Raw genomic sequence first — 24,551 nt, 5'->3', positions numbered from 1 at the left:
CTTAATCCATATTGAACGCTGCAATCCTTAACCCTCTGCAGCAAGTGCTTCAGGTCCTCCTCAGAGTCAGCAAACAGGGTTGTGTCATCTGCATAACGTAGACTGTTGATGGATCTTCCAACAATCCTGAAGCCACATGTCTCTTCACAGAGCCCAGCCTCCCAGATAATCTGCTCTGCATATCGTTTGAAAAAGTATGGAGATAGGACACATTCCTGGCATACAACCCTTCCCAATTTTGAACCATGCAGTGTTTTCTTGCTTTGTTCTAATGACTGACTTCTGGTCCAAGTATAGGTTTCCCATTAGCATGATCAAGTTTTCTGGGATTTCCATTCTTCTCAGAGTTAGCCACGGTTTGTTATGATCCACAAAGTCAAATGCCTTTGATAATCAATGAAACACAGACATTCCTATGGTATTCACTGCTTTCAGCTAAGATCCATCTAACATTAGCTACAATATCCCTAGATGGATCTTAGCTGAGCATTCTGTCAGGTGAAATCCATGTGTATAACCTCCTATTAGATCAAGGGCTGGACAATGGGAGATAGGTATTGAAGGGAGTGGGTAGTAGTGGATGGGGATGCTGGTTGATCTAGAGGAGGGAAATAAGTGAGTCAAGATACTTGTGCCAAGGGCAGGGACAACATTGAAACTAATGCTTAATTCCACAATTAGGGAAATATCTTTCTCTGTGTTTTTTTTTTTAAATGCTTGTCTTTCAGATACTTCTATAAATCTGAACATTCAGATTAAGACAAAGAATTAGGAAGAAGGTTTGGCTATCCACTTCCAAAATAGCAGGCCTCTGAAAACTTTATGTACAGCAGAACAAAAATAGACTAACAAATAGGGTAACTGAGGTGGAGCTTTCAAGTGTGGAAATATAAAGGAAGAGGAACAGTTATAAGCAGACACTAGTGACTTGAACATGGAATGTGAGAACCATTAATGTAGGAAAGCTAGATTTTGTTAAAGAACAAATGGAACACATAAATATTGACATACTAGATATTGGCGAGATAAGATGGACTGGCATGGTGCATTTTGAGTAGGACAATCATATGATATATTATTCTGGAGAGGAAAAGGTGAAGAAAAACGGGGTTGCTTTCATAGTTAAAAAGGTCATTTCTAGATATGTCTTGAAATACAATACTGTGAGTGACAGGATAATATCCATATGCATACAGGTAAGTCCAGTGAATACCACTATCATTCAGATATATGCACAAACAACCAGAGCCAAAGAAGTGGAAATAGAAGATTTCTACCAACTTTTACAATCAGAGATCAATTGAAAATGCAATCAAGATGCATTAATAATAATGAGTGACTGGAATGAAAAAGTTGGAAACGGAAAAGAAGAATCAGTAGTTGAAAACATAGATTCAGTAACAGAAATGAAGCTGGAGATTGATTGTATTTTGCACAATGACTTACTCATTACAAAGTAAAGAATACCAGAAGATGTTTACTTATGTTTTATTGAGTATGCAAAAGCATTTGACTGTGTGAATCATAACAAATTATTTTACCTTGAGAAAAATGGGAATCCCTGAACACTTAACTATGCTCATGGAAAATCTATCTGTAGACTAAGAATGTGGGTGTTTGTGAGTGGTTGGGTATGTATGCATGTGTGAATGTGAGAGAGACAGAATCTATAGTTCTCTAGGTGTTGCAAGCAATTTGTTCTCAGCTGTAAATAAATAACTTATTAGATTGAATCCATCAATAGTACAGGAAAATAAAGGATTGGCAATCTACTTCTTTAAAAATTACATGTAAGGATACCTTATGGAACAGTTCTCGTTTGTAACACATTGCATTACCATGAATCAGAACTGATTAAATGGTAATGGTTTGTTTTTACTTTTGTTTTCTGTGGAATACCTGGGTGGTGCAAACTGTTAAGGTACAAACTACTATCCAAAGGATTGGAGGTTGATGTCTACCCACCACAGGCACCTCAGAATAAAGGTCTTGTGAATAAGCTGCTGAGAAAGCAGTTCTGTTCTGATAGATGTGGGTCATCAGGCATCAGAGTTAATAGTAATTTGTTCTAGCATGTAATGTATGTAATGCATATATATAGTATACATGTATATATACACATTACAGATGTAATGGAGGGTCTAATACAAAGAAATATTAACTTCTTAGAAATTCAAAGTTATGGAAGCAGGCTAAATAAAAAGATTTATTTTTTTATTATTAATTACTTTCCTTTTTTATCCTTTAATTATATAATTAAGTTGTATAAAGAATGTTAAGCTGTTTTTTAATGGTTTTTAACCTAATAAATGCAAGACAATCAGGTCAATTCCAACTAACAATAACCCTCAAGAACAGAGAAAAACTGCCCCCTAGGATTCCCAAACCCATAGTCTCCACAGAAGCAGATTGTCACATTTTTCTCTAGGAGAGAAACTGCTAGGATAGAACTTCCTATCTTCTTGCTAGCAGTCATACCCTTAATGAAAACGCTACTAGTTTATTCTGGCCCGTAAGACAAAATAGAACTGTCCTATGGAGTTTCCAAGGCTGTGATTTCACGCCCCCTTGTTTTTATAAATTGACTTCTAATTGTAATTTGAAAGTTTACAAAGCAAATTTGTTTTCCCTTCAATTCATATATCATATTGTGACATTTATTATAATCATCACAGTGTAATAAAACTTCCTCCCTGTGTTTCCTGTTTCCTTCTCTTTGATCCCTGCCTGATTTCTAAGCTATATCCCTAGAGAGATGCTGCCCTTTTTTCCTGTGTGGTTGACTGTTGTAGGAAGTTTATCATCATTAGAAATGTATATTTTATTCTGTCTCATCCCAGACATACTGACCCAGATCTGCAACCTAGCACGTTTCCAGGGCAAGAGTTTTCTCCCAAAGGGTTGAGGAGCTCTATGCTTAAGCTTCACCTCAACAACACTTGTCAGTCCCTCAAGCAAAGCGGGGCAGGGGCTGCAGAAGCTGAGCTTCTTCAGATTGAGGCCAAGCCCCCCGAGGAGCTACAGAGGTGCAATATAGAGTTGCTGGTGAAGCAGTGTCTGCTGAGAAGGACTAAAGAACAGTTCTTCATAAAGGCTGAGTCTAAGGTGACTTGAGGTTTGCTGTGAAAAATGAATTGGCATCAGGGGGTAGCTTGAGATCCACTACCACAACATTCTTTTTTTCAGAACTTTTTAGCATTTCTTTGCTATATTCTCTTGCAAATGGAAGAAATACCACTGCCCTGTACAGTGAGGATTTCAGGCGATGAGTCAAGCAAGATGCCAGCTTCAAACAGGTCTCAGCAATGCTCTCAAAGCTCAGAAGGGTTTTTGGATGACATACACAGGTACACATGAGGAAGTCTGATCCCTTCCAGCAGAATGAGGATGGTAAGAACTCTGGGTTCTCTTCAAATCTGTAATATCAAGAAATCTTCCATGAAAGAGCAGCTATTCAACACCTATGCCCCTTGGTTTTAGAGGAGAGTTATCTCCTGACTGTAAACACCTTGCCTTGTCTCTCTGCACTTGCTGTTATAACAGGTCCCACCAGAAGCTCTTTTAGCAGGTCAACATCTGAACCAGGCTTGAGTGCCTGTGGAGCAAAGCATTCTAAACACTACCGATGTGGCTTCAAAATGCTGGAGCAAAGCAGTTGGTAAACAAACCCATCTGACCACCATTTGTTGAACAGCTGTGCTAAGCCATATTCTGTGGCATGCAGATCTGATGCATGGATCCTGCCCTTAGTAATCATTCTTCTAAAGGGTGACAAATGGGCTCATAGGATTGATAACATGTGCAGTGATCCAGGGCAAGTAGAAGAGGGTTCCAAGCAGCGAGCAGGGGGTTGTTGATTGAAGTGAGGGATTGAGGGAGAGCTTTCAGAGTTGAGTTTAGGGAACAGCAAAGAGAAAGATAGCAAAGGGCATCAGGAAAGGCTAGGCTTTGAGGTGGAAGAAGCTGAGATCTCACACACACTTCACTGTTAAGCAGCTAAGTATAGGGATCTTTCCCATGGGCCCTCCATGGCCCCCCTAACCACACCCCCTGCTCTGAGCCCTAAATCCAGACAATTCTGGGAAACAATTTCATCTTTTCTCCATGAAGAAAGAGCAAGCCTTGAGTCAGGTCACCATCTGGGGTAGAACTATTCTAGTTGTAGAGCCTAGCTCCCCTCCCCCCTCCATCATTCTCAGGAACCACAGTGTCCTCTAATGTCTGAGGAATGCTAAGGAGGGATCCCATCATAGAGGACTGTAAGAAATTCTGGTGAGAGGCCAAGACCCTTATGCAAATCAAACTCATCTCAGTAGAGTAATAAATGACCCATAGGTGACCCTGCAGGGGGTTTCAGAGGCTATGACTCTCACAAGAGTTTGCCCATCTTTCTCCCACAGAGCTAGCTGCTGGTGGATTTGACCTTTTGGGTTAACAGCACATCTGCGAGCAGAGCTCTCTTGAGACTAGAGAAAAGTTGGCATGTTTACAGAGAAATCATGAGAATTGTAATCACTAAATAAGGAAGTGTGAGATAACGAGAAGCTGAAATCAGAACAAAAAAAGACCAAGGGAACAGGCAAAAGCCTGACAGATGAGCAGGGAAGAGATGGCTCTCAGTCCTGCCTTCCCATTAGGACATCTTGCATGGTGTCATCACATTGTGTGTCCTCAGTCCAGAAGGGACACTGGCCTGATTCCAAAGAAGAGGAAACTCAGCTTCAGGAAGGTAAGGAAACTTGTCAGAAAACCCAGTCTCAATAGGCAGAGCCAGGATTCAAACCTAGATTTATCTGACTGCTGATCCTCTTCTAGGAGGAGGCTCTCAGGAATCTCAGAAACCCTGGAAGGAAATAATGTGGACAAAAAGAGAAAATCAAGCAATGTCACTAGTGGTCATACTTTATGTTAGCAGAATCTGAGGGGGGAAACAGCATGGATGATTGAGAGGAAGAATCTTTGTCTTCTATGCAGGGAAACTGGGTTCGATTCCTGGCCAGTGCTCCTGAGAACAGCCACAATCTATTTGTCCGTGGAGGTTGTGTGTTATGACAATGCTGAGGAGGTTTCAGTGGAGCTTCCAGAATAAATAAGATGGAAAGGTAAAGCCTGGTTACCTGCTTCCAAAAAATATCAAATGATAACATCAATAAGAACTCCACAGATCACAGCAGAGATTAGGGGAATGACACAAGATTAACCAACAATTTGTTCTATTGCACATGGTTCACCTTGAGTTGGGGCAACTCCAGAGCCTCAACAAGTAAGGGGAAAATAACTTCTCAATCCTCATTCCTTTTTGCCCACCAATAACAAGTCATCATGCATCCCCCCAGCACCTATTTGTCATTCATTGGTGCTCAAAACCAGATCATCAAATGCTGCCCTTGAGGACGAAGAGGAGAATATCAGTTTTCTTACCTCGGGATTTCTTTTTGTTGAACACTGACTGCCAGATGATAATCAGAGTGAACAGTAGAACACTGAAAATCCCAACACAGCACACAAGGATGGCGTACATGTAGATATCTAAAAGGTAAGGGCAAGGCATCATCATTGGGGAGAATCCATCTCAGTCTCTGCACAGAATGTGGGAAAATAAGATGTTAGAAGTCCCGATCTACAGTGATCAAGACTAGGTAGTACTGACAGAAGGAACATAGCTAGAACAATGGAGCATAATGTAGAACCCCAAAACAGACCCATACCATATACCCAGTTGGTGCTGTATTGGTGATGGTGGTCTTTCCCCCTAATTAACAATGTATTGCAAGAAACACAGTTTTCCCATTACTGATTTTATCAATTGGTCATACAAAATAGCCTGAAATAGGTCATAAAAATGGGGGAGGATAATACAGAAATCTATCACTCACTCATCAATTTTGACCTGACTCATAAATAGAGGGCCCTCCAGCAGGTTTTCAGCAGCTTTAAATCACAAGAGGAGACCACACATCTCTTTCCTGTGGATCTAAATCACAATTTGAGTTTGGACTCAAATTGCCAGAGAGGCATAATCTGGGTTAGCAGTGCAACTCTGAAGACTATGTCACCAGAGTTCCATATACACCCATGTGTATCTTTTTGTTAAATGTTATAAAAGCCCAGAATGCATAAATGCTTTGTGCAAGATTATAATGTATATTCAAATTCAAATTTTTAATAAGCACATAAACACATACCGCTCCTCTGTACACAGAAGATGCATATAATCTTGAGGTAGAGAAGGTTATCTTTAAAACTGATAAATACAGGAAGGCTGAACATCAGTAATTTGAGATCCCCAAAACCTAATGTTGCTAAAAAGCCATAAAATTTGGTTAGAGTAATATATTTGCTTTAAAATTGCTTTTTTATCTGGTGTGAACAATAGTGTTTAAATATACAGTACAGGTTTCATCTGTGGAATCATAAAAAAAGAAATCATCACAGTTGGTTATTTGCTTTTTCCTTTTCTGACATTTCTTGTCGGAAAATTGTATCCTTTGGTGCTTGTCACATTTCCTCCAGTTTTCTAGGTCATATATTTTAAGAGTAAAAGTTTAGGCATACATAGAAGCATTGTGGTTGCCTCTACAAACAGATGTCCCCTTTTAAAGAACTCCTTGTAACATTGACTTCCCTTCCACCATTTAAATTTTTTAAATTGTGATTTGAGTAAAAGTTTACAAAGCAACTTATTTTTTCATTAAATAATACACGGACATTTTGTTTTATAATATTAATTAGAATACTCATACTGCATTCATATTTTCTCACTTCTTACCTATAATTCTCATTTCCACTAATCCTCTTATCTTGCTCCTTTCTGCCTTCTGAGCTTTATCTTTGGGAAAATGCTGCTCTTTTCACCTCTACTGGTTGGCTATTCTAAGGAGCTTATACCATGTCTTAATTGTTGGATACAGTAACGTTTTCCCTTAATGTTTTGCAGATCTTCCCCCTACAACTTCAGTCATCCAACCCAGTATTGCCATAATTACTGGTAGTTCTTGACACAAAGAGATCATCCCTTCCAAGAAGGCTCAGCTGTTACACAATTGATTTTTGACAAAAGTTTAAAAGTAATGGTGTCAAGATAGTCTTTTCAACAAGTGATTAGATATCCACATGCAAAACAAAACAGAACACATGAAAAGATACAAGACATTTAAATGGTCAACAAACATATTAAGAAATGTTCAAACTATTAGAGATGCAAATCAAAGATCTCTTCTTTGCTTAGCCACAATAGCAAAGTTCAAGAAGACAGTAAACATCAAATGCTGGCAAGGATACGGAGAGGCTGAAACTCTCAAATATGACTAGGGGGCATGCAAAATGCTATACCCACTAAACAAAGCAGCCTGATGTTTTCTCAGGAAGTTGGGAATAGAAATATCATTTGATCCAGCAATCTTATTACTTGATATATCCCCAAAAGCAGCCATATAAACAAATATATGCACTTTCATGCTCATTGCAGCATTAGCAAACTAATAAAGAGATAGGAATAACCTAAGTATCTATCAATGGAAAAATGTGTTTAAAACCCATAGAACAAACTGTGGTACATTTACACTATGGAACACTAAGCAGCACTCAGAAGCAATGATTTTGGAAATACTGCATAACTTGAAAGACTGGAGAGCATTATGCTGAGTGAACTAACTCAGTCTCATAAGGACAAACACTGCATAAGTCCATTATTATAAAAAAGACGGATAACTAATAAGACATGTATGGAGAACCAAAGGAGGAGGGTGTGGGGGTAGAGATATGAGGATGGATAAGGGTGAAATCACAGGGTTGCACAATTTGGTAGGTGGAGGGAAGGGGAAAGGAAATGAGAAATATCCATTGGAGGCTCAAAAGACAGGGTGATAATGGGCATAATCAAATTAGGATTAATTTTATAAAACATAATGCAGGGAGCACTGGTGGCCTAGTGGCAAGAAGCTGCACTGTAATCCCGAAGGCATGCAGTTCAAATCCTACCAGCAGCTCCACGAGAGAAGGATGGGAAATCTCCTCCCACGAGATTAACTGCCTCTGCAAACATGTCAGAGGATCAACTATGAGTCAGTACTGACTCGATGGTACACAACAATACACGGGAATGATTATATGAAACACAATGTGAATGAAGAATAGTGTGAAACACACCTATTTGTAAGCAAACCAATATAAAATAATTTTTTTTAGAAATCAACTATGGAACAGTCACATAATTAAGTAATATACAATATTAAAAACAAATAATTCACAACATAACATAGATGTTCCTAGAGGACATCGTAGTAAGAAAAAGAAATCATCCTAAAAAAGACTATCATGGCATGTTGTTTTTGTGAGGTGCCATCCAGATGACAATGACTTCTAGCAACCCTATGAACAACAATCAGAACCTTGTCCTATCCTGCACCATCCTGAGTCTCTCTGATTATGGTTATAGGTGCAGTCATCTTAAACAGCTATCCACATGGGAACCAGAAATCCCAGGACAGCAGTGGCAGCAGTAGCAGTATCCCTAACAGCTGAAAAAAAGCTGTGAAACTGAATTGAAATATGGAATAAGGAGAGCATGAGAATGCAGAACCATAAACTGAGTGGCAAGTCCATCTTGAACAACAATCCATGTGGTGTGAGAGACCAGGAAGACAGGGGCAGACACAGCACAAAAGGTGCTTTTAACTGAATACAGTAAATTTCTGTCCTTATTCAAGTCCACTCCCACCGTCCACTGCGTAAAACTGGATGAAATATGTTTACGGCATTGAAGTCTATGGGGGAGAGAATAGCCTAAAAGTATTATATTTTAGGGCATTATTTTTATCGTAGGAGTATGCAATGAGGGTTGCAGAGTGGATTATATTTGGGGGTAGGGGGTGGGGTTTGGGGAGGCGGGGGGGGGATTGTGTACCAATGAGGGAGTTTTTCTTTTGCTTTTCAAGGAGAGGAGCAAAGGGGTGGGGGAGGAGGGAGGGGGTTTGTGCGGGAAGAAGGGTGCAACAATGAGTGAATGGAATCCCAAAATCTCTGTAGATGTTCATTGAAATGAAAAATAAACAACCTAAATTAAAAAAAAAAATCTGTCCTTAAAGTTTTGCAGTTAAAAAAAAATGTATCCACACAGCTGAAAAGATCCAGTCTCCACTTTGTTCCCATGTCCACCTCCACCATTATTCAAAAGGGGGTGGGCACTGTTCTCCATCATCTGTCATTCCCCTACCCTCCTAATCTCCCATCATTTTACTTCCCTACCCTCCATCCCACCACCCACTCAAGACCCGAATCTATCTCAGGCCATCTCTACACTGTATTATTTCTAGAGTCCAAAGCTCTCAGAGTGTTCATCTCAGAACCTGTGGCTTGTCTCTCTCCTGGCCTGCAATAAGCCCCCAGATTAGAGGGGCCACCACATCTGGTTGAGAGGTACCCATCCACTGGATTGGTAATGATACAATCTTTGTTCAGGCTGAACAGACTAGGTTTCTCTGACACTAGCAGAAATTATTCCTCAGTCTGAGTGCCCTATCTCTTGACACATCCTTGAGAGAACTTTCTCATGGCACACACTTTTTTAAATGGTTCAAATTTCTCTGAAGAAATTGGCAAAAAAAGGCTCCAGAATTGATGGCATACCTATTGACATATTTCAACAAACAGAGACTGCCCTGGATGTACTCACTAAGTTGTGCCAAGAAATCTGGATGACAGCCAGCTGGCTGACTGACTGGAAAAGATCTATATTTGTTTCTATTCCAAAGAAAGGTGACCCAACAGAGTGTGGGAATTATCGAACAATATCATTCATATCACATGCAAGAAAGATTCTGCCGAAAATTATCCAAAAACGTCTGGAGCAATATGTCAATAGAGAACTGCAGGCTGGATTTCGAAGAGGTCATGGTACTAGGGATATTATAGCTGATGTTAGATGGATCTTGGCAGAAAGCAAAGAATACCAGAAGAACGTCTATCTGTGCTTCATTGACTATGCAAAGGTTTTTGACTGTGTGGATCACAACAAGCTGTGGCTGACTCTGAGAAGAATGGGAATGTGCTAATGTGAAACCTATACTTGGACCAAGAGGCAGTCATTAGAACAGAGCAAGGAGACACTGTTATGTTGTTGTTATGTGCCATTCAGTTGTTTGCAACTCATAGCGACCCTATGTACAACAGCCCTAAACCCTGCTCTGTCCTGTGCCAATCGCATTGCCTCTGACACACCCATCCCGAGTACCCCAGTCATTGAATTAATCCACCTCATAGAGGGTCTTCCCCTCCAAAGGAGACACTACATGGTTCAAAATCATGAAGGGGGTCCGTCAGGGATGTATTCTGTCTCCATACCTTTTCAATCTGTATGCAAAATAGATCATCGGAGACGCTGGGCTGTACTAGGAGGAATGTGGCATCAGGATTGGTGGAAGAGTCATCAACAACCTGCAATAACCTGTGTTATGCAGATGACACAATCCTGCTTGCCAAAATTCAGGAGGACCTGAAGCTCTTGCTGCATAAGGTCAAGGACTGCAGACTTCAATATGGATTGAAGCTCAACGTCAAAAAAACAAAGATTCTCACCTCTGGGCCAATTGGCAACATCAGTATGGATGGTGAAGAGATTGAGATAGTTATCACTTTTAGTTTACTTCACTTCACAATCAACACTCTTGGTACCAGCAGCCAGGAAATCAAGAGACGAATTGCATTGGGAAAGTCAGCTGTAGGGGACCTCTAAAGAGTACTGAAGAACAAAGACGTCAGGCTGGAGACTAAAGTGCGCCTGATCCGGGCTATGGTCTTCGTAATTATGTGCTATGCATCAGAGAGCTGGACAGTGAATAGGGATGATAGAAAGAGAATTGATGCCTTTGAGTTGTGGTGCTGGAGAAGAGTGTTGAATACACCATGGACTGCTAGGAGAACAAGCAAGTTTGTCCTGGAGAAGGTCAAACCAGAATGCTCCTTGGAGTCAAGGATTCTGAAGCTTTGTCTGACATACTTTGGGCATGTTTCAAGGAGGGACTGGTCCTTGGAGAGGGACATCATGTTTGGCAGAGTGGATGGGCAGCGCAGGAGAGGAAGACCTTCGATGAGATGGACCGATTCTGTGACTGGAGTGGTGGGGATGAGTGTGTTTGAGATGGCTAGGTTGGCACAGGATAGAATGGAGTTTAGAGCTCTTGTGCATAGGGTTGCTATGAGTCACAAGCAACTCAATGGCACATACCAACATTTAAATGCTTGCTTATTTTATTATTTGCTCTTCAGAGTACAGTATTCATCTATCAGCTTAATGTATTGGAGAGAGTGTGGATTGCATGCTTCTGCTTATTTTATACGTTGTGTACATATATGTTTGCTTATTAATAGTTTGTCCTTGTAATTACAGTATTTGTCTCTTAAGGAGCACTCTGAATGTGCTTCCTCCAAGACAGACTTATTTGTTCTTTTGGGAATCCATGAGAATCCACACTTTTCTCCAACACCACAAACCAAAGTCACCAAGTCTTTGGTTTTCCTCATTCATTGTCCAATATTCAGATGCCTAGAAAGTAATTGAAAAGATCAGAACTTTGGTCAGGCACACCATAGTCTTTAAACAGGCATCCTTACTTTTTGCATTGTGCAGGGGTTCTTGAGAGCAGATTTCTCCAATACAGCACTTCTTTTTATTTCTTGACAGCTGGTACTGAGGGTGTTCATTATAGATTCAAGTAAAATGAAACAGTTTGACAACTTTAATCTTCTCTCCATCTATCATGTTGTTAGATCATGTTACCATGTCTATTGGCCCTATGGTGAGGACTTTTGTTTCATGATATTGAAATATAATCTATATTGAAGGCTGTAGTCTTTGACCTTCTGCAACAAGTGTTTCAAGTTTTCTTCACTATCACAAGCAAAGTTGTGTCATCTGCATAACATAGGCTGTTGATAAGTCTTCCTCCAATTCTGATGCCACATTATTCTTCATGTAATTCCTCCAGTCAAATGACTTGCTAAGTGTACAGATTGAACAGGTATGGAGAAATGACACAATCCTGAAGCATACCTTTCTTGATTTTAAACCATGTAGTGTGCACCTGCTTTGAACATGACTACAATTAAGTATTCTGTGACACCAATTCTTTTCAAGGTTAGGTATCATTTTCTAGGATCCACACAGTCAAATCATTGCATAGACAATAAAACACAAACATCTTTCTGGTATTTTCTGTTTTTAGCCAAGATAAATAAAATTAAATCAATGATATCTCTTCTGACATAGTCTCTTTTGTATCAAGTGTGAATTTCTGGAATTTCACATTTTTTAATTTCTTGAATTCCCTGTTCGAGCTGTTTGTGAATAATCATCTGCAAGATTGCACTTGCATGACATGGTAATGATATTCAATCATTTTGACATTCTTTGAAAGATCACCATTTTGGGGAAAGAGAACAGTTAGCCCAAGTAGCTGTCTTCCAAATTTCTTGGCATAGACTAGTGAATATGACCAGGTCTGAATCTTTTTGTTGAAACAAGTCAATTCTATCAACTCCTAGACTCTTATTTCACAATGTCTTCAGTGTAGCTTGAACTTCATCCTTCATTATCATTGGTTCTTCATAATATGCTATTTTATTTCGTCTTCTTTTGATGTTTCCTGGACCATTCAAAATTCTGCCTATGGAATCCTTCATTATTACAAATTGAGACCTCAATTTGGTTTTAGTTCCTACAGCTTGAAAAATACTAAATATGTTCTTCCCTTCTGATTTTCTAACTGCAGCACTTTACATATTTTGTTATAAAACTTTGCCTATTATATATCAATATAATATTTTATTTTTGTCTACTATGTGATACAAGCTATGGCTGACTCTGAGAAAAATGGGAATCTCAGAACATTTGATTGTGCTTATGCAAAACCTATACTTGGACTAAGAGGCAGTCATCAGAATAGAGCAAGGAGACACTAGATGGTTCAAAATCAGGAAGGAGGTCCACTAGGGATGTATTCTGTCTCCATACCTTTTCAGTTTGTATGCAAAACAGATCATCCAGAACACTGGGATGTACTAGGAGGAATGTGGCATAAGGATTGGTGGAAGAATCATCAACAACCTGCATTATGCAGATGACACAACCCTTCTTGCTGAAACTGAGGAGGACCAGAAGTTCTTGCTGCAGAGGGTCGAGGACTGCAGCCGTCAATACAGATTGAAGGTCAGCATCAAGAAAACAAAGATTCTCACCACTACATCAATTGGCAGCATCAGTATGGATAGTGAAGAGATTGAGATAGTTAATAGTTTTAGTTTGCTTGGCTCCATAGTCAACACTCTTGGTACCAGCAGCCAGGAAATCAAGCGACAAATTACATTGGGAAAGTCAGCTGTAAGGAACCTCTCCAGAGTACTGAAGAGCAGTGACGGAGAATTAGTTGCACCTGATCCGGGCTATAGTCTTCACAGTTGCATGCTATGCATCAGAGAATTGGACAGTGACTAGGGATGATAGAATTTATGCCTTTGAGCTGTGGTGCTGGAGAATAGTGTTATATATACCATGGACTGCTAGAAGAACAAACAGGTGGGCTGCTCCTTGGAGTCAAGCATTCTGAAGCTTCATATGACATACTTTGGGCATGTTGCAAGGAGGGACCTGTTCTTGGAGAGGGACTTCATGTTTGGGAGAGTGGAAGAACAGCGCAGGAGAGGAAGACCCTTGATGAGATGGATTTATTTTGTAATTGGGGTGGTGGGAGTAAGTGTGTCAGAGATGGTGAGGTTGGCACAGAATAGAGCAGGGTTTAGAGTTCTTGTTAATAGGGTTGCTTTGAGCTGCAAGTGACTCGATGGCACACAACATCAACTATATAATATTTTCCTCTTGTTGTTGCTAGGTGCCACTGAGTCAAGTATGACTCACTGTGACCCTATGAACAACAGATATGAACTCTGTCCTATTCCATACCATACTTATCATCTCAGATACACTTGAACCCACTGCTCCAGTCACTGTGTCAAATCACCTCATTCGGGGTCTTCCTCTCTTTCTTATCTTTCACTGATCTTTCCAAGCATGATATTCCTTTCCACAGAAGAGCTACTCCTAAGAACATGCTCAAAAATTGTGAGATGAAATTTCACAATTCTTGCCTCTAAAAAGTTCTCTGGCTCCCCCCTTCCCCCAACTTATCTATTTGGGTTTCTCTGGCAGTTCATTGGACATTCAGTGGTCTTCTCCAACACCACAACTCAAAGATATCAAATCTTCTTCTGACATCCTTAATGTCTAGTTTTCAGATGCATAGAAAGTGATGAAAACACCATGGTCTGAATCAGGTGCACTTTAGTCTTCAAACTGACATCAGTGAGCTTTAATAATTTGGAGAGGTCCCTGACAGCAAACTTGCTCACAACAACACATCTCCTGATCGCCTGACTTCTGGCACTAAGGGTATTGATTGAAATTGTTAACAATTTCATTTTACTTAGATCCGCAATCTTTTCTCCATCTATTATGATTTTGTTTTTTGGTCAAGTAGTGAAGATTTTTGTCTTCTTAATGTTGAGATGCAATCTATATTGAAGGTTTTGGTCTTTGATCCACTGCAGTAAATGTTTCAAAATTTTAGGAAGTACCATACGAAAAAAAGCTAATGATAACAAAGGAAGAAGTTCAATCTACACTGTAGGCTTTGGCAAAAAAAAAAAAGGAACTTCAGGAATTAAGGAAATATCAATTCACACATTTCAATTAGGAAATGCAGTATTAGATGAGCTCAGTGATCTATGTTAGGAAATTTGGAGAACAGCTACTTGGCCAACTGATTGGAAGAAATCCCATATTTATCCCCATGCTCAGGAAAGGTGACCCAATAGAATGTGGAAATTATAGAATAATATCATTAATATCACATGTAAGCAAAATATTGCTGAAGGCCATTAAAAATGGCCAGACAATTTTTTTAAAAATTGAGCAAATTGAGGAAGGAATTCAGCATCCTTTACTGAAAAGCAATGAGTCTCCTATCTGAAAAAACCAAAAAACAGACCCACATTGAGAAGAAATGGAGCACTCCACATGTGAAAGTTAAGCAGAGAATCCTACATTTGAAGAAGTCATGGAGATCTGCATATATAGAAGGAACTGGCCCACTGTCAGGATCCAGATGGTCAGATGGCACAAAAGTCGTTAGATCTATGCTAAAGCTCCCTTCCAGGACATCATAGGATTGCTAATCCTTGAGCTGAGTGCTCCGCCCTACCATCATGGCCCTGTTCTTCCTACAGCAATAAAAGCATAATAATAAAAGAATTTAAAATGAATAAATAAAATTTTTAAAAATGGCTAGAGAGGTACATGGACAGAGAACTGTCAGAAGTTCAAGCTGGGTTTAGAAAAGGCCACAGCACCACAGATATCATTACTGATGTCGATGAATCCTGGCTGAAAGCAGAGAATTTATTAAAAGAATTTCTATTTGTGTTTTATTGACTTCACAGAGAGATATGACTGTGTGAATCAAAACAAACTGTGGCTAACAGTGAAAAGAATTGGAATCCCAGAACACTTAATTATTCCCATAGGAAACCTATGCATAGACCAAGAAGCTGCTGTCCAAGCAGAGCAAGGAAACATTGTGTGGTTTAAAACCAGAAAAGATGTACATCAGGATTGTAACCTTTCTGCATATCTACTCAATTTGTATTCTGAGAAAAAAATTTGAGAATCTGTACTCTGTGAAAAAGAATGTGGCAGCAATAACCTTCACTATGCAGATGACAAAATATTTCTCTACTTAATTTTTGTGGTAGTTAGGTGCCTTCGAGTCAAGTAGGACTCACAAATACCCTATGAAAAGCCTACCTGAACTCTACCTGTCCTGTACCAACCTCTCCATCTCTGAAACAAACCAATTGCTGAGGTCATCGTGTCAATCAATCTCATTGGGGGTCTTTCTAACCTTCATTGACTAGTCATCTTTCCAATCATGATGTCCTTCTCCAGTGAATCATCTTGCCTATATATTCAAAGTATGAAAGAAAAAGCTTCAGCATCTTTACATCCAAGGAGCACTCTGGCTTCATCCTCTCCAAGACATATCTGTTTGTTCTCATGGCAGTCCATGGGATAGCACTCTTCTTCCTTACCACAACTTAAAGGCAGCAATTCTTCTTCTGTAATCCTTATTCATTGTTCATCTCTCTGATGTATAGCAGGTGACTGAGGAGACTATGGCCTGCATTGGGTGCATTTTAGTCTTCAAACTGAAATTATTGCTCTTCAGTGCTCTGGATAGGTCCCTGATAGCAGACTTGTCCAGTGCAATACATCTCTTGATTTCCTAACTGCTAGCACTAAAGAAGATAAAAGATAAAATCATTGACAGCTTCAGTCCTTTCTCTACTTATCATAATGTTGACTATTAGTCCTATGGTGAGGACCTTTGTTATCCTGATATTGAGATGTAATCCTTATCAAATGCTGTAGTCCTTAATCTCCTGCATTAAATGCCTCAACAAGAAAACAATATTGTGTCTGATTCATTAATTAAACTCCTGGGAATTTAGCCCAAATAAATGAAAACTTAAGTTCGCACAAAGACCTGCATATAGATTTTTATAGTTATTTTAATCTTAAAAGCAAAATATTTTAAATGGCCAAGATGGTCTGTGTACATCTATACTTTTGAGTTTTACTCAGCAATAAAAGATGGGGAAATGATAGCCATAGATCACTATGGTTCATTTTATAAAACACAATGTACATGATTTATATTTAAAAAAAAAAAAAAAAAAAGCAATGAACTGGTGATCAAGCAATGATTTGGCTGACTCTCCAGAGAGCTATTGTTGTTATGTGCCATCGAGTTGCCTGCAGCGACCCTGTGTACAACAGCTCTAAACCCTTTTCTATCCTGTACCAATCTCATTGTCTCTGACACACCTACCCTCATTACTCCAGTCACTGAATCAATCCACCTCATGGAGGGCTTTCCTCTCCTTCCCTGTCCCTCCACTCTCCCAAGCAAATCGTCCTTCTTCAATGACTGGTCTCTCCTTACATGTCCAGAGTATGTCAGATGAAGCTTCAGAATCTTTGTCTAGAAGGAGCAGCCTGCTTTAACCTTCTCCAGGAGGAACCTGTTCATTTTCTTACTCAATACTCTTCCTCAACACCACAGCTCAAAGGCATCAATGCTCCTTCTATCCTCCCTAGTCATTGTCCAACTCACCAATAAATAGCAAGTGATTGCAAAAACCATGGCCTGTATCAGACGCACCTTAGTCTCCAGAGTAACACTATTGTTCTTCAGTACTTTGGAGAGATCTCTAACAGCAGACTTTCCCATCACAATATGTCTTTTAATTTCCTAGCTGCTGGTGCCAAGAGTGTTGGCCATGGAGCCAAGCAAACTAAAGCTGTTAACAATCTCCATCTCTTCACCATCCATCCAGATGCTGCCAATTGGCCTAGTGGTCAGAATCTTTATCTTCTTGATATTAAGCCTCAACCCATATTGAAGGCTGCAGTCCCTGACCTTCTGCAGCAAGTGCTTCAGGTCCTCCTCAGTTTCAGTAAGTTGGGTTGTGTCATCTGCATAGCGCAGATTGTTAATGAATCTTCCACCAATCCTGATGCCACACTTCTCCTCATACAGCCCAGTCTCCCGATAATCTGTTCTGCTCATAGGTTGAAAAGGTATGGAGATAGGACACATGCCTGGTGTACTCCCTTCCCAATTTTGAACCATGCAGTGTTTCCTTGTTCTGTTCTGACGACTGCCTCCTGGTACAAGTATAGGTATCATGTGAGCATGATCAAATGTTCTGCGATTCCCATTGTTCTCAGAGTAAGCCACAGTTTGTTATGATCCACATAATCAAATGCCTTTGCATAATCAATGAAACGTAGGTAGACATTCCTCTGGTATTCCTGCTTTCACCCAAGATCCATTAGCTACAATATATCCCTAGTACCATGACCCCTTCTAAAGCCAGCCTGCACTTCTGGAAGTTCTCTGTTGATGTGCTGTTTGGGGGTAATCTTCAGCAAAATCTTGATTGCATGTGATGTCAATGATATTGTTGGATAATTTCCACACTCTGTTGGGTCACCCTTCTTTGAAATGAGAACAGCCAGTTGGCAAAGTGGTTGTCCTCCAGATTTTTTGACACAACTTAGTGAGCACATCTAGAGTAGCATCTATAGGTTTAAATACATTAATTGGTACACCATCAATTCCTGGGTCCTTATTTTTTTGCCAAGTCCTTTAAAGTAGCTTTAACTTCTTAGTGATTAAAAAAAATCAATCCTAGAATGTTATATAATGTATGTTTCTGTTTAGAGAGTATTTATGATAGGACACAATTATACAAATGGAGAACAGATTAGTGTTGGGGGTTTTAAAAGGTAGAGGAGGAAGTGGGGTGAATTTGAAGGGTCTTTGTGGTGATAGTAAGGCTCTGTATCTTGACCACATCCATATCAAAACCTAGTTGTGATTTTGTACTGTATCTCTGGAATATGTTACTGTTGAGGGAAAGAGCACCTAGGATCTCTCAGTTACTCTTGCTCCTGTAAATGAATCAACAACAATCCCAAAATGAAAAGTTGTTTATTCCAGTTGTTATTCCAGTATTTAGCTCATTATACACTGAAATGCTTGATATCTGCAATATAGTCTATGAAACAGGGTGCTACGTGATTTGGATATTGTTTAACACTGTACCAGTAAAGCAAGCAGGTCCCTCTTAATTATGAGACATAGCTTTCATTCTCTGAAGAGTTTCCACCTTTGTGCTGTTTGATAACCTTTTCTTTCACGTTCAATTCAGTACCTCTCTTTGTCTCTTGCAGCTACTATTACTAGTGCTGTTTTTGCTTGGTTTGGAAACCATGATGCACTCCAAAGTAATATTTTTGAAAGGAAATAAAACAGAGATAACACTAAAATGCTCAAGAAATGTACAATAAATTAAATTAGATGCCACTCCTATAAGCTGGATCTTCCACTATTTGTTAAATGATAAACTTTTTATTTGTTGGTTATTCAAAATAATTGTTCCTTATAGTAAATGATGGGCATTCAGAAACTGAAACCCTAATGCATCTCTCACACTATGTCCTCATTCCGGAAGTGGAATTGCTGAATCAAAGAGCTTTTTATTAGCTTCCCCTGGCACAGCTCAGAAACCAGCCACCCCACTGCCCCGAATCTGTTAGTATTTCCAGGTTATACACCTAAATGTTTCTCCAGCATCCAAGAGCTTTAGGAAAGTGCTCTTTAGTTTAGTTTTTACACTGAAATCTAGATTACAGAGATTAATATCCTTACTCCTGCTGTTTACTGGTTACTATTTGCTTGGTATATTTTTTCACCCTTTTTTTTGGGGGGGGGAGATAAATAAAAATAGCATCGTTTATTTTCAACCTCTCAACCTAGTCTGTCTATAGAAAAGTCATTTTACTGGCACCAGGCCAGCATGCCTATTAAATTTGCTGTTAAGGTTAGTATCTCATTTTTTCCAAAAGAGGAAGCAAGTAAGTAGTGGGTGTACATGGCCGAGAAAACATTTCTATGAAGCCTCTGGAGTCTCTCCTCTTGGAAACATTTTCAAAGACTGAAGAAAACAGTGACTTGAGGTTTTCTGTGCAGGATGGACACCAGCAGAGCCGTGCCCTTCATGAGTTTGTCAGTTCCGAACAAATGATCTCTTCTCAAGGAGAGAACGCTTCTGTTAATTCATATTTACAGGTTATCTCCAAATCAAGAAATGGGGCAGAAACAGTTTCTTCTGCAACCCCTCTCTTGATCATCTGTGATGATCAAGTGCCCTAGGTGCGTGTCACCTCTAGCATATGGCACACTTCATACGTGTGAGGCTGGGCTGTGTCCCGAAAGAGAAGCACAGGCTGCAGTCCCGAATGAGTCTGTAGAGAGAACCATGGCCTCTTCCTGCTGTCCCCTCTGCACTCACCACCAGGAACCTTCTAGAAGAGCTTCCTCTCCAATTGTTGCAATCACAGTTCTTTTTGCTAATCGTTTCCTCTATTTGGTCTAAGTTAACCTCTCAGTTTCACATTCTTTTGATGGTTCTCCTCCTGGCAATTCACTCTCGATTTCCCACAGGACGTCATCTTCGTCTTCGAAGTTTCCGGAGATGTGGCACTTCTTGAACCCTTGCACGATGGACTCGACCGGGATGCTGTTCCACGCCACCATGACCCAATCCAGAAAGAGACCCCGGGGCGGCTTCTTGGCGTTGCCAGTGGAGCTCAGTGCCAGGTTCGCCGCCAGCAGCCAGTCGGAGTACTGGGCCCGCACGCTGTCGTTCAGCGGTTTGTAGACCACCACATCCAGCACCTGGAGCTGCGAGGTCAGGCCCCCCGGGATGATAACCATATCGGTGTTCATGTTCTCCATGGAACTCTTCACCGAGTCGGTGGCATGGCCCCGGAAGCCGTTCAGGATCAGCATCCCTCGCTGCTTGGGCACCGCACCAGTCCTCCGTTTCCATACCACTTCCAGCCAGTCCTGCATCAAGTCCTCGGTCATCCACCCATACCGGTGGCAACGGATCTCCATCCCACTGGGGAACTTCCCAGGGGGGATATATGTCCCCCTCAAGATGAGGTACGGAGGCAACTTCCTCCGGTCAGCCAGGACACCAAGCGTGGCTGTGATTTTCAGTTTTTCCCTGCCGGGTGTCTTGACCAAAACGGGCTTTCCTCCCTGGTTGTCCACTGTCACCCGCGATGGCACCTCCAAACAAATAGGTGTCTCATCTGCATTGCCCATCTGAGCCACCTCGTACTTGTGTGTCCTCCGCAGGGACAAGACGCTCCGCTGGTAGGTGATGAGCTTCTCCGTCAGGTCTTCAGGCAGGTGCTGTGGCACCGGGACTTTATGCCTCAGAGACAGGTCATATCTTCGCATCATTCTCCGGCACCAACCCAAGCTTGCTTTGAACCCTTTCTCTGGAATGTTCATCTCCTGGGCAATCTCCAGAGCTTTCATTTGCATGGCCTCCCTGGTGATCGGGTCCCCTTTGGCCTGCATATATCTGACATATTCAGCCACACGCTGGTCCACCAGTGCAAACCTCCCATTCTTAGGGCCCCGGAACGCTCGGCGCATGGCGTGGGCATTCTGGAGCTGCGGCTTTACTTTGCGCCAGTCTCGCACGTTTTTTTCCAGCACTCCGAAATGCTTGGCAGCCTGACAGTTGTTGGTGCTCTCAGCATACTCCACCACCATCAACTTGAAGCCAGCGTTGTAACTGCGGCTCATGCCCTGGCTGAACTGGAACTTGGCGGCGATGTCATCAGCTGAAAGGTCATACCCGGAGAAGCCCATGGCCATGTAGAAGGGGTACCCCTCACCCCACTCAGCTCTGTGGGGTCCCAAGGCAGCCGGAGGTCAAGGCTGTCAAGGTGCGCAAGTGAGGCACGAGGAAGCTGGGCGGTGGCGCTCACCGGACCTGCCCAATCTGAGGCTTCATGTCAGAGTCTTCTTCATTTTCTGCAAGTGGTGCCATTCTTTGGATTTCTGAGCCTCTTCTTCCCCTTCCAGTTGAGTGATCATGTCTGGCTTAGGGAACGGGAATTCCAGGGACAGGACTGTTTCATAATTCATCCTCATGACTTCCCAGTAGAGGGCCTTTTGCTGCTCTGTCAAAACTTCCCACTCCTCATCGGAAAAATATATAGCCACCTCATCAAATAGGGCTGGTACCCATCCACCTTCTGAGCAGATTTGCACTTTCCGCATATTTGAAAGGCCATCTTCCAGTTTCCGGCTCTGAATCTCTTCTTCCTCTTCCTTCATTGAAAGGGTAAGCTGTGGACTCCATCTCTGCGGGGCAGGGAGGGCCAGCACTGTCTCCCTCTCCCGGCAGGCCTGCAACAAAGGCGGCGGCAGCAGGGCAGCTGCAGGCTGGGCCTCCCCGCCGGGCCGAGCCACAGGACCAGGGTAAGGGCTAAGTTGCCCCTGTCCCGCCCACAGGGCCACGGGCCTCCCAAGCTCTCACAGCCTGGGCCAGGGGCAGAGGCAGCGGGGTGGGGAAGCCAAAGAGGGCTCTGAGCAGGCTGTCAGAGCGCCATCCTTTCCGCCTCTCCCTCACCCTTTATTTTTTATCTTTCTTTATCTTTGCTTTTCAAGTGTGTCTCTTGTAGATAGCTAGTAGATGGATTTGGGGGTTGTTTTTTGAGTTGTTTGTTTGCTTTGTCCACTCTGCTACTTCTTTTCCGTTCACTGATGCATTTAAACTATTCACATTCAGAATAATTATTGCGAGGCAAAGTTTTATTGCTATCATTTTTTTTAAGTCTTTTTAGTGTTGTTTCTGGTTACTTTGGTCCATCCTGCTTTCTGTGATATCTCCATAAGAAGGACTTCCCTCAATGTTTCCTGCAACTATAGAAAACTATAGACCAATATCTCTCATGAACATAGATTCAAAACTCCTGAATAAAATCCTGGCTAATAAAATCCAGCATTGTTGTTATGTGTTGTTGAGTCACCTATGACTCATAGTGACACTATGTACAACAGTCCTAATCCCTTTTCTTTCCTGTGCCAATTTTTTGTCTCTGACAAATCTACCCCAATTACCCTAGTCATAGAATCAATCCATCTCATCAAGGGTCTTCCTCTCTTGCACTGTACCTCCACCCTCCCATACATGATGTCCCTATCCAAGGACTGGTCCCACCTTGGAACAGAATCCAATATAACATTTAAAAAAATTATCATTACTAAGTAGGATTTACAACAAGTATGCAAAGTTGGTTTGTTGTTGTTGGTTGTTGTTGTTATGTGCCGTCGAGTCATTTGCGACTCACAGCGACCCCATGTACAACAGCCCTAAACCGTGCTCTATCCTGTGCCAATCTCATTGCCTCTGACACACCCATCCCGAGTACCCCAGTCACTGAATCAATCCACCTCATAGAGGGTCTTCCCCTCCTGCACTGTCCCTCCACTCTACCCTGCATGATGTCCCTCTCCAAAGACCTGTCTCTCCTTACAACGTGTCCAAAGTATGTCAGACGAAGCCCCAGAATCCTTGCCTCCAAGGAGCAGCCTGGTTTAATCTTCTCTACAATGAATCTGTTTGTTTTCTTGGCAGTCCATGGTACATTCAATACTCTTCTCCAGCACCACAGCTCAAAGGCGTCAATTCTCCTTCTATCCTCCCTAGTCATTGTCCAACTCTCTGATGCATAACAAGTGATTGCAAAAACCATGGTCTGTATCAGGCAGACCTTAGTCTCCAGAGAGATACTGTTGCTCTTGAGTATTTTGGAGAGGTCTCTAACCGCAGACTTTCCCATTGCAAGACGTTTTTTGATTTCCTGGCTACTGGTGCCAAGAGTGTTGACCGTGAAGCCAAGCAAACTGAAGCTGTGAACAATCTCAATCTCTTCGCCATCCATCCTGATGCTACCGATTGGCCCAGTGGTGAGAATTTTTGTCTTCTTGACATTGAGCCTCAGTCCATATTGATAAGAAAAATAATCTGTGTCATTAATCACATTAACAAAGGAAAGAAAAAGAACCACATAATCCTATCAATTGATTCAGAAAAGGCCTTTGAGAAAACCTAATACCCTTACCTGATTAAAACATTCACCAAAATAGGATAGAGGGGCATTTTCTCAACATAGTAAAAGATAGATACACAAAACCAAGAGCCAACGTCATTCTCAATGGAGAGATAAAAGGCATTCCCTTTGAGAACAGAAACTAGGGAAGGATGCCCACTCTCACCTCTCCTACCCAATTTTGTATTGGAAGTCTTAGGAAAGGCAATAAGAGAAGAAAATAAGAGGTATCCAAATTGGCAAAGAGAAGGTAAAATTATTTCTACATGCATATGATACAATAGTATACTTAGAAAACCCTAAAGACTCAGTTGGAGAACTCCTGGACATAATCAACCAATTAAGAAAAGTAGCAGGACACAAAATCAACATACAGAAACCAATTGGATTTCTCTACAGTGATAAACAGAATACAGAAATGGAGTTAAGAAAAACAATACACATTGCAATAGCTAATCACAAGATTAAATACTTGTAAGTAAATTTAATTAGAAAACAAAAGACCTATTCAAAGAAAGTTACAAAAAATTACTACAAGTAACAAAAAGAAACCTGGAGAAATGGAAGACTATACCATGCTCATAAATAATGTGAAATGACAATTCTACCAAAGACGATCTACAAGTTCAGTGCAATCCCAAAGTATCAATTCCATTCATCAATGAGATGAAAAAGGCAATTTCCAATTTAATCTGGAATGGAAAGAGACTTCAAATAAGTGAAGCACACCTGAAAAAGAAAAACAAGGTACAAACTATCTCACTTCATGATCTCAAATCTTACTACACAGCACGGTACTGGTACAGTGACAGACACATAGATCAAGGGAATAGAATTAAGAACCCAGAAATATGCTCACCTACTCATTGTCAACGGATTTCTGACAAGAAGATTAAATCAGTTAAGTAGAAAAATAAAAGCCTCTTTAACAAATGGTGTTGGCAAAATTGGGAAA

General features: G+C 41.0%; 1 protein-coding gene across 1 annotated transcript in view; it reads right to left on the bottom strand.

The window, feature by feature from the left end:
• VSTM4 (V-set and transmembrane domain containing 4) overlaps positions 1-24,551 on the bottom strand; it is a 315,580-nt gene that overhangs the window by 184,999 nt on the left and 106,030 nt on the right. The window contains 1 exon segment of the mRNA XM_006897731.1: positions 5,422-5,529. Coding sequence (XP_006897793.1) covers positions 5,422-5,529 — 108 coding nt within the window.

The sequence above is a fragment of the Elephantulus edwardii genome, unplaced genomic scaffold (assembly GCF_000299155.1).
Source record: "Elephantulus edwardii isolate Elephantulus edwardi_28Jun2011 unplaced genomic scaffold, EleEdw1.0 scaffold00213, whole genome shotgun sequence".
Lineage (NCBI taxonomy): Eukaryota > Metazoa > Chordata > Mammalia > Macroscelidea > Macroscelididae > Elephantulus > Elephantulus edwardii.
The sequence above is the reverse complement of the archived record's forward strand: the minus strand, read 5'-3'. Positions and strand labels throughout refer to the sequence as shown.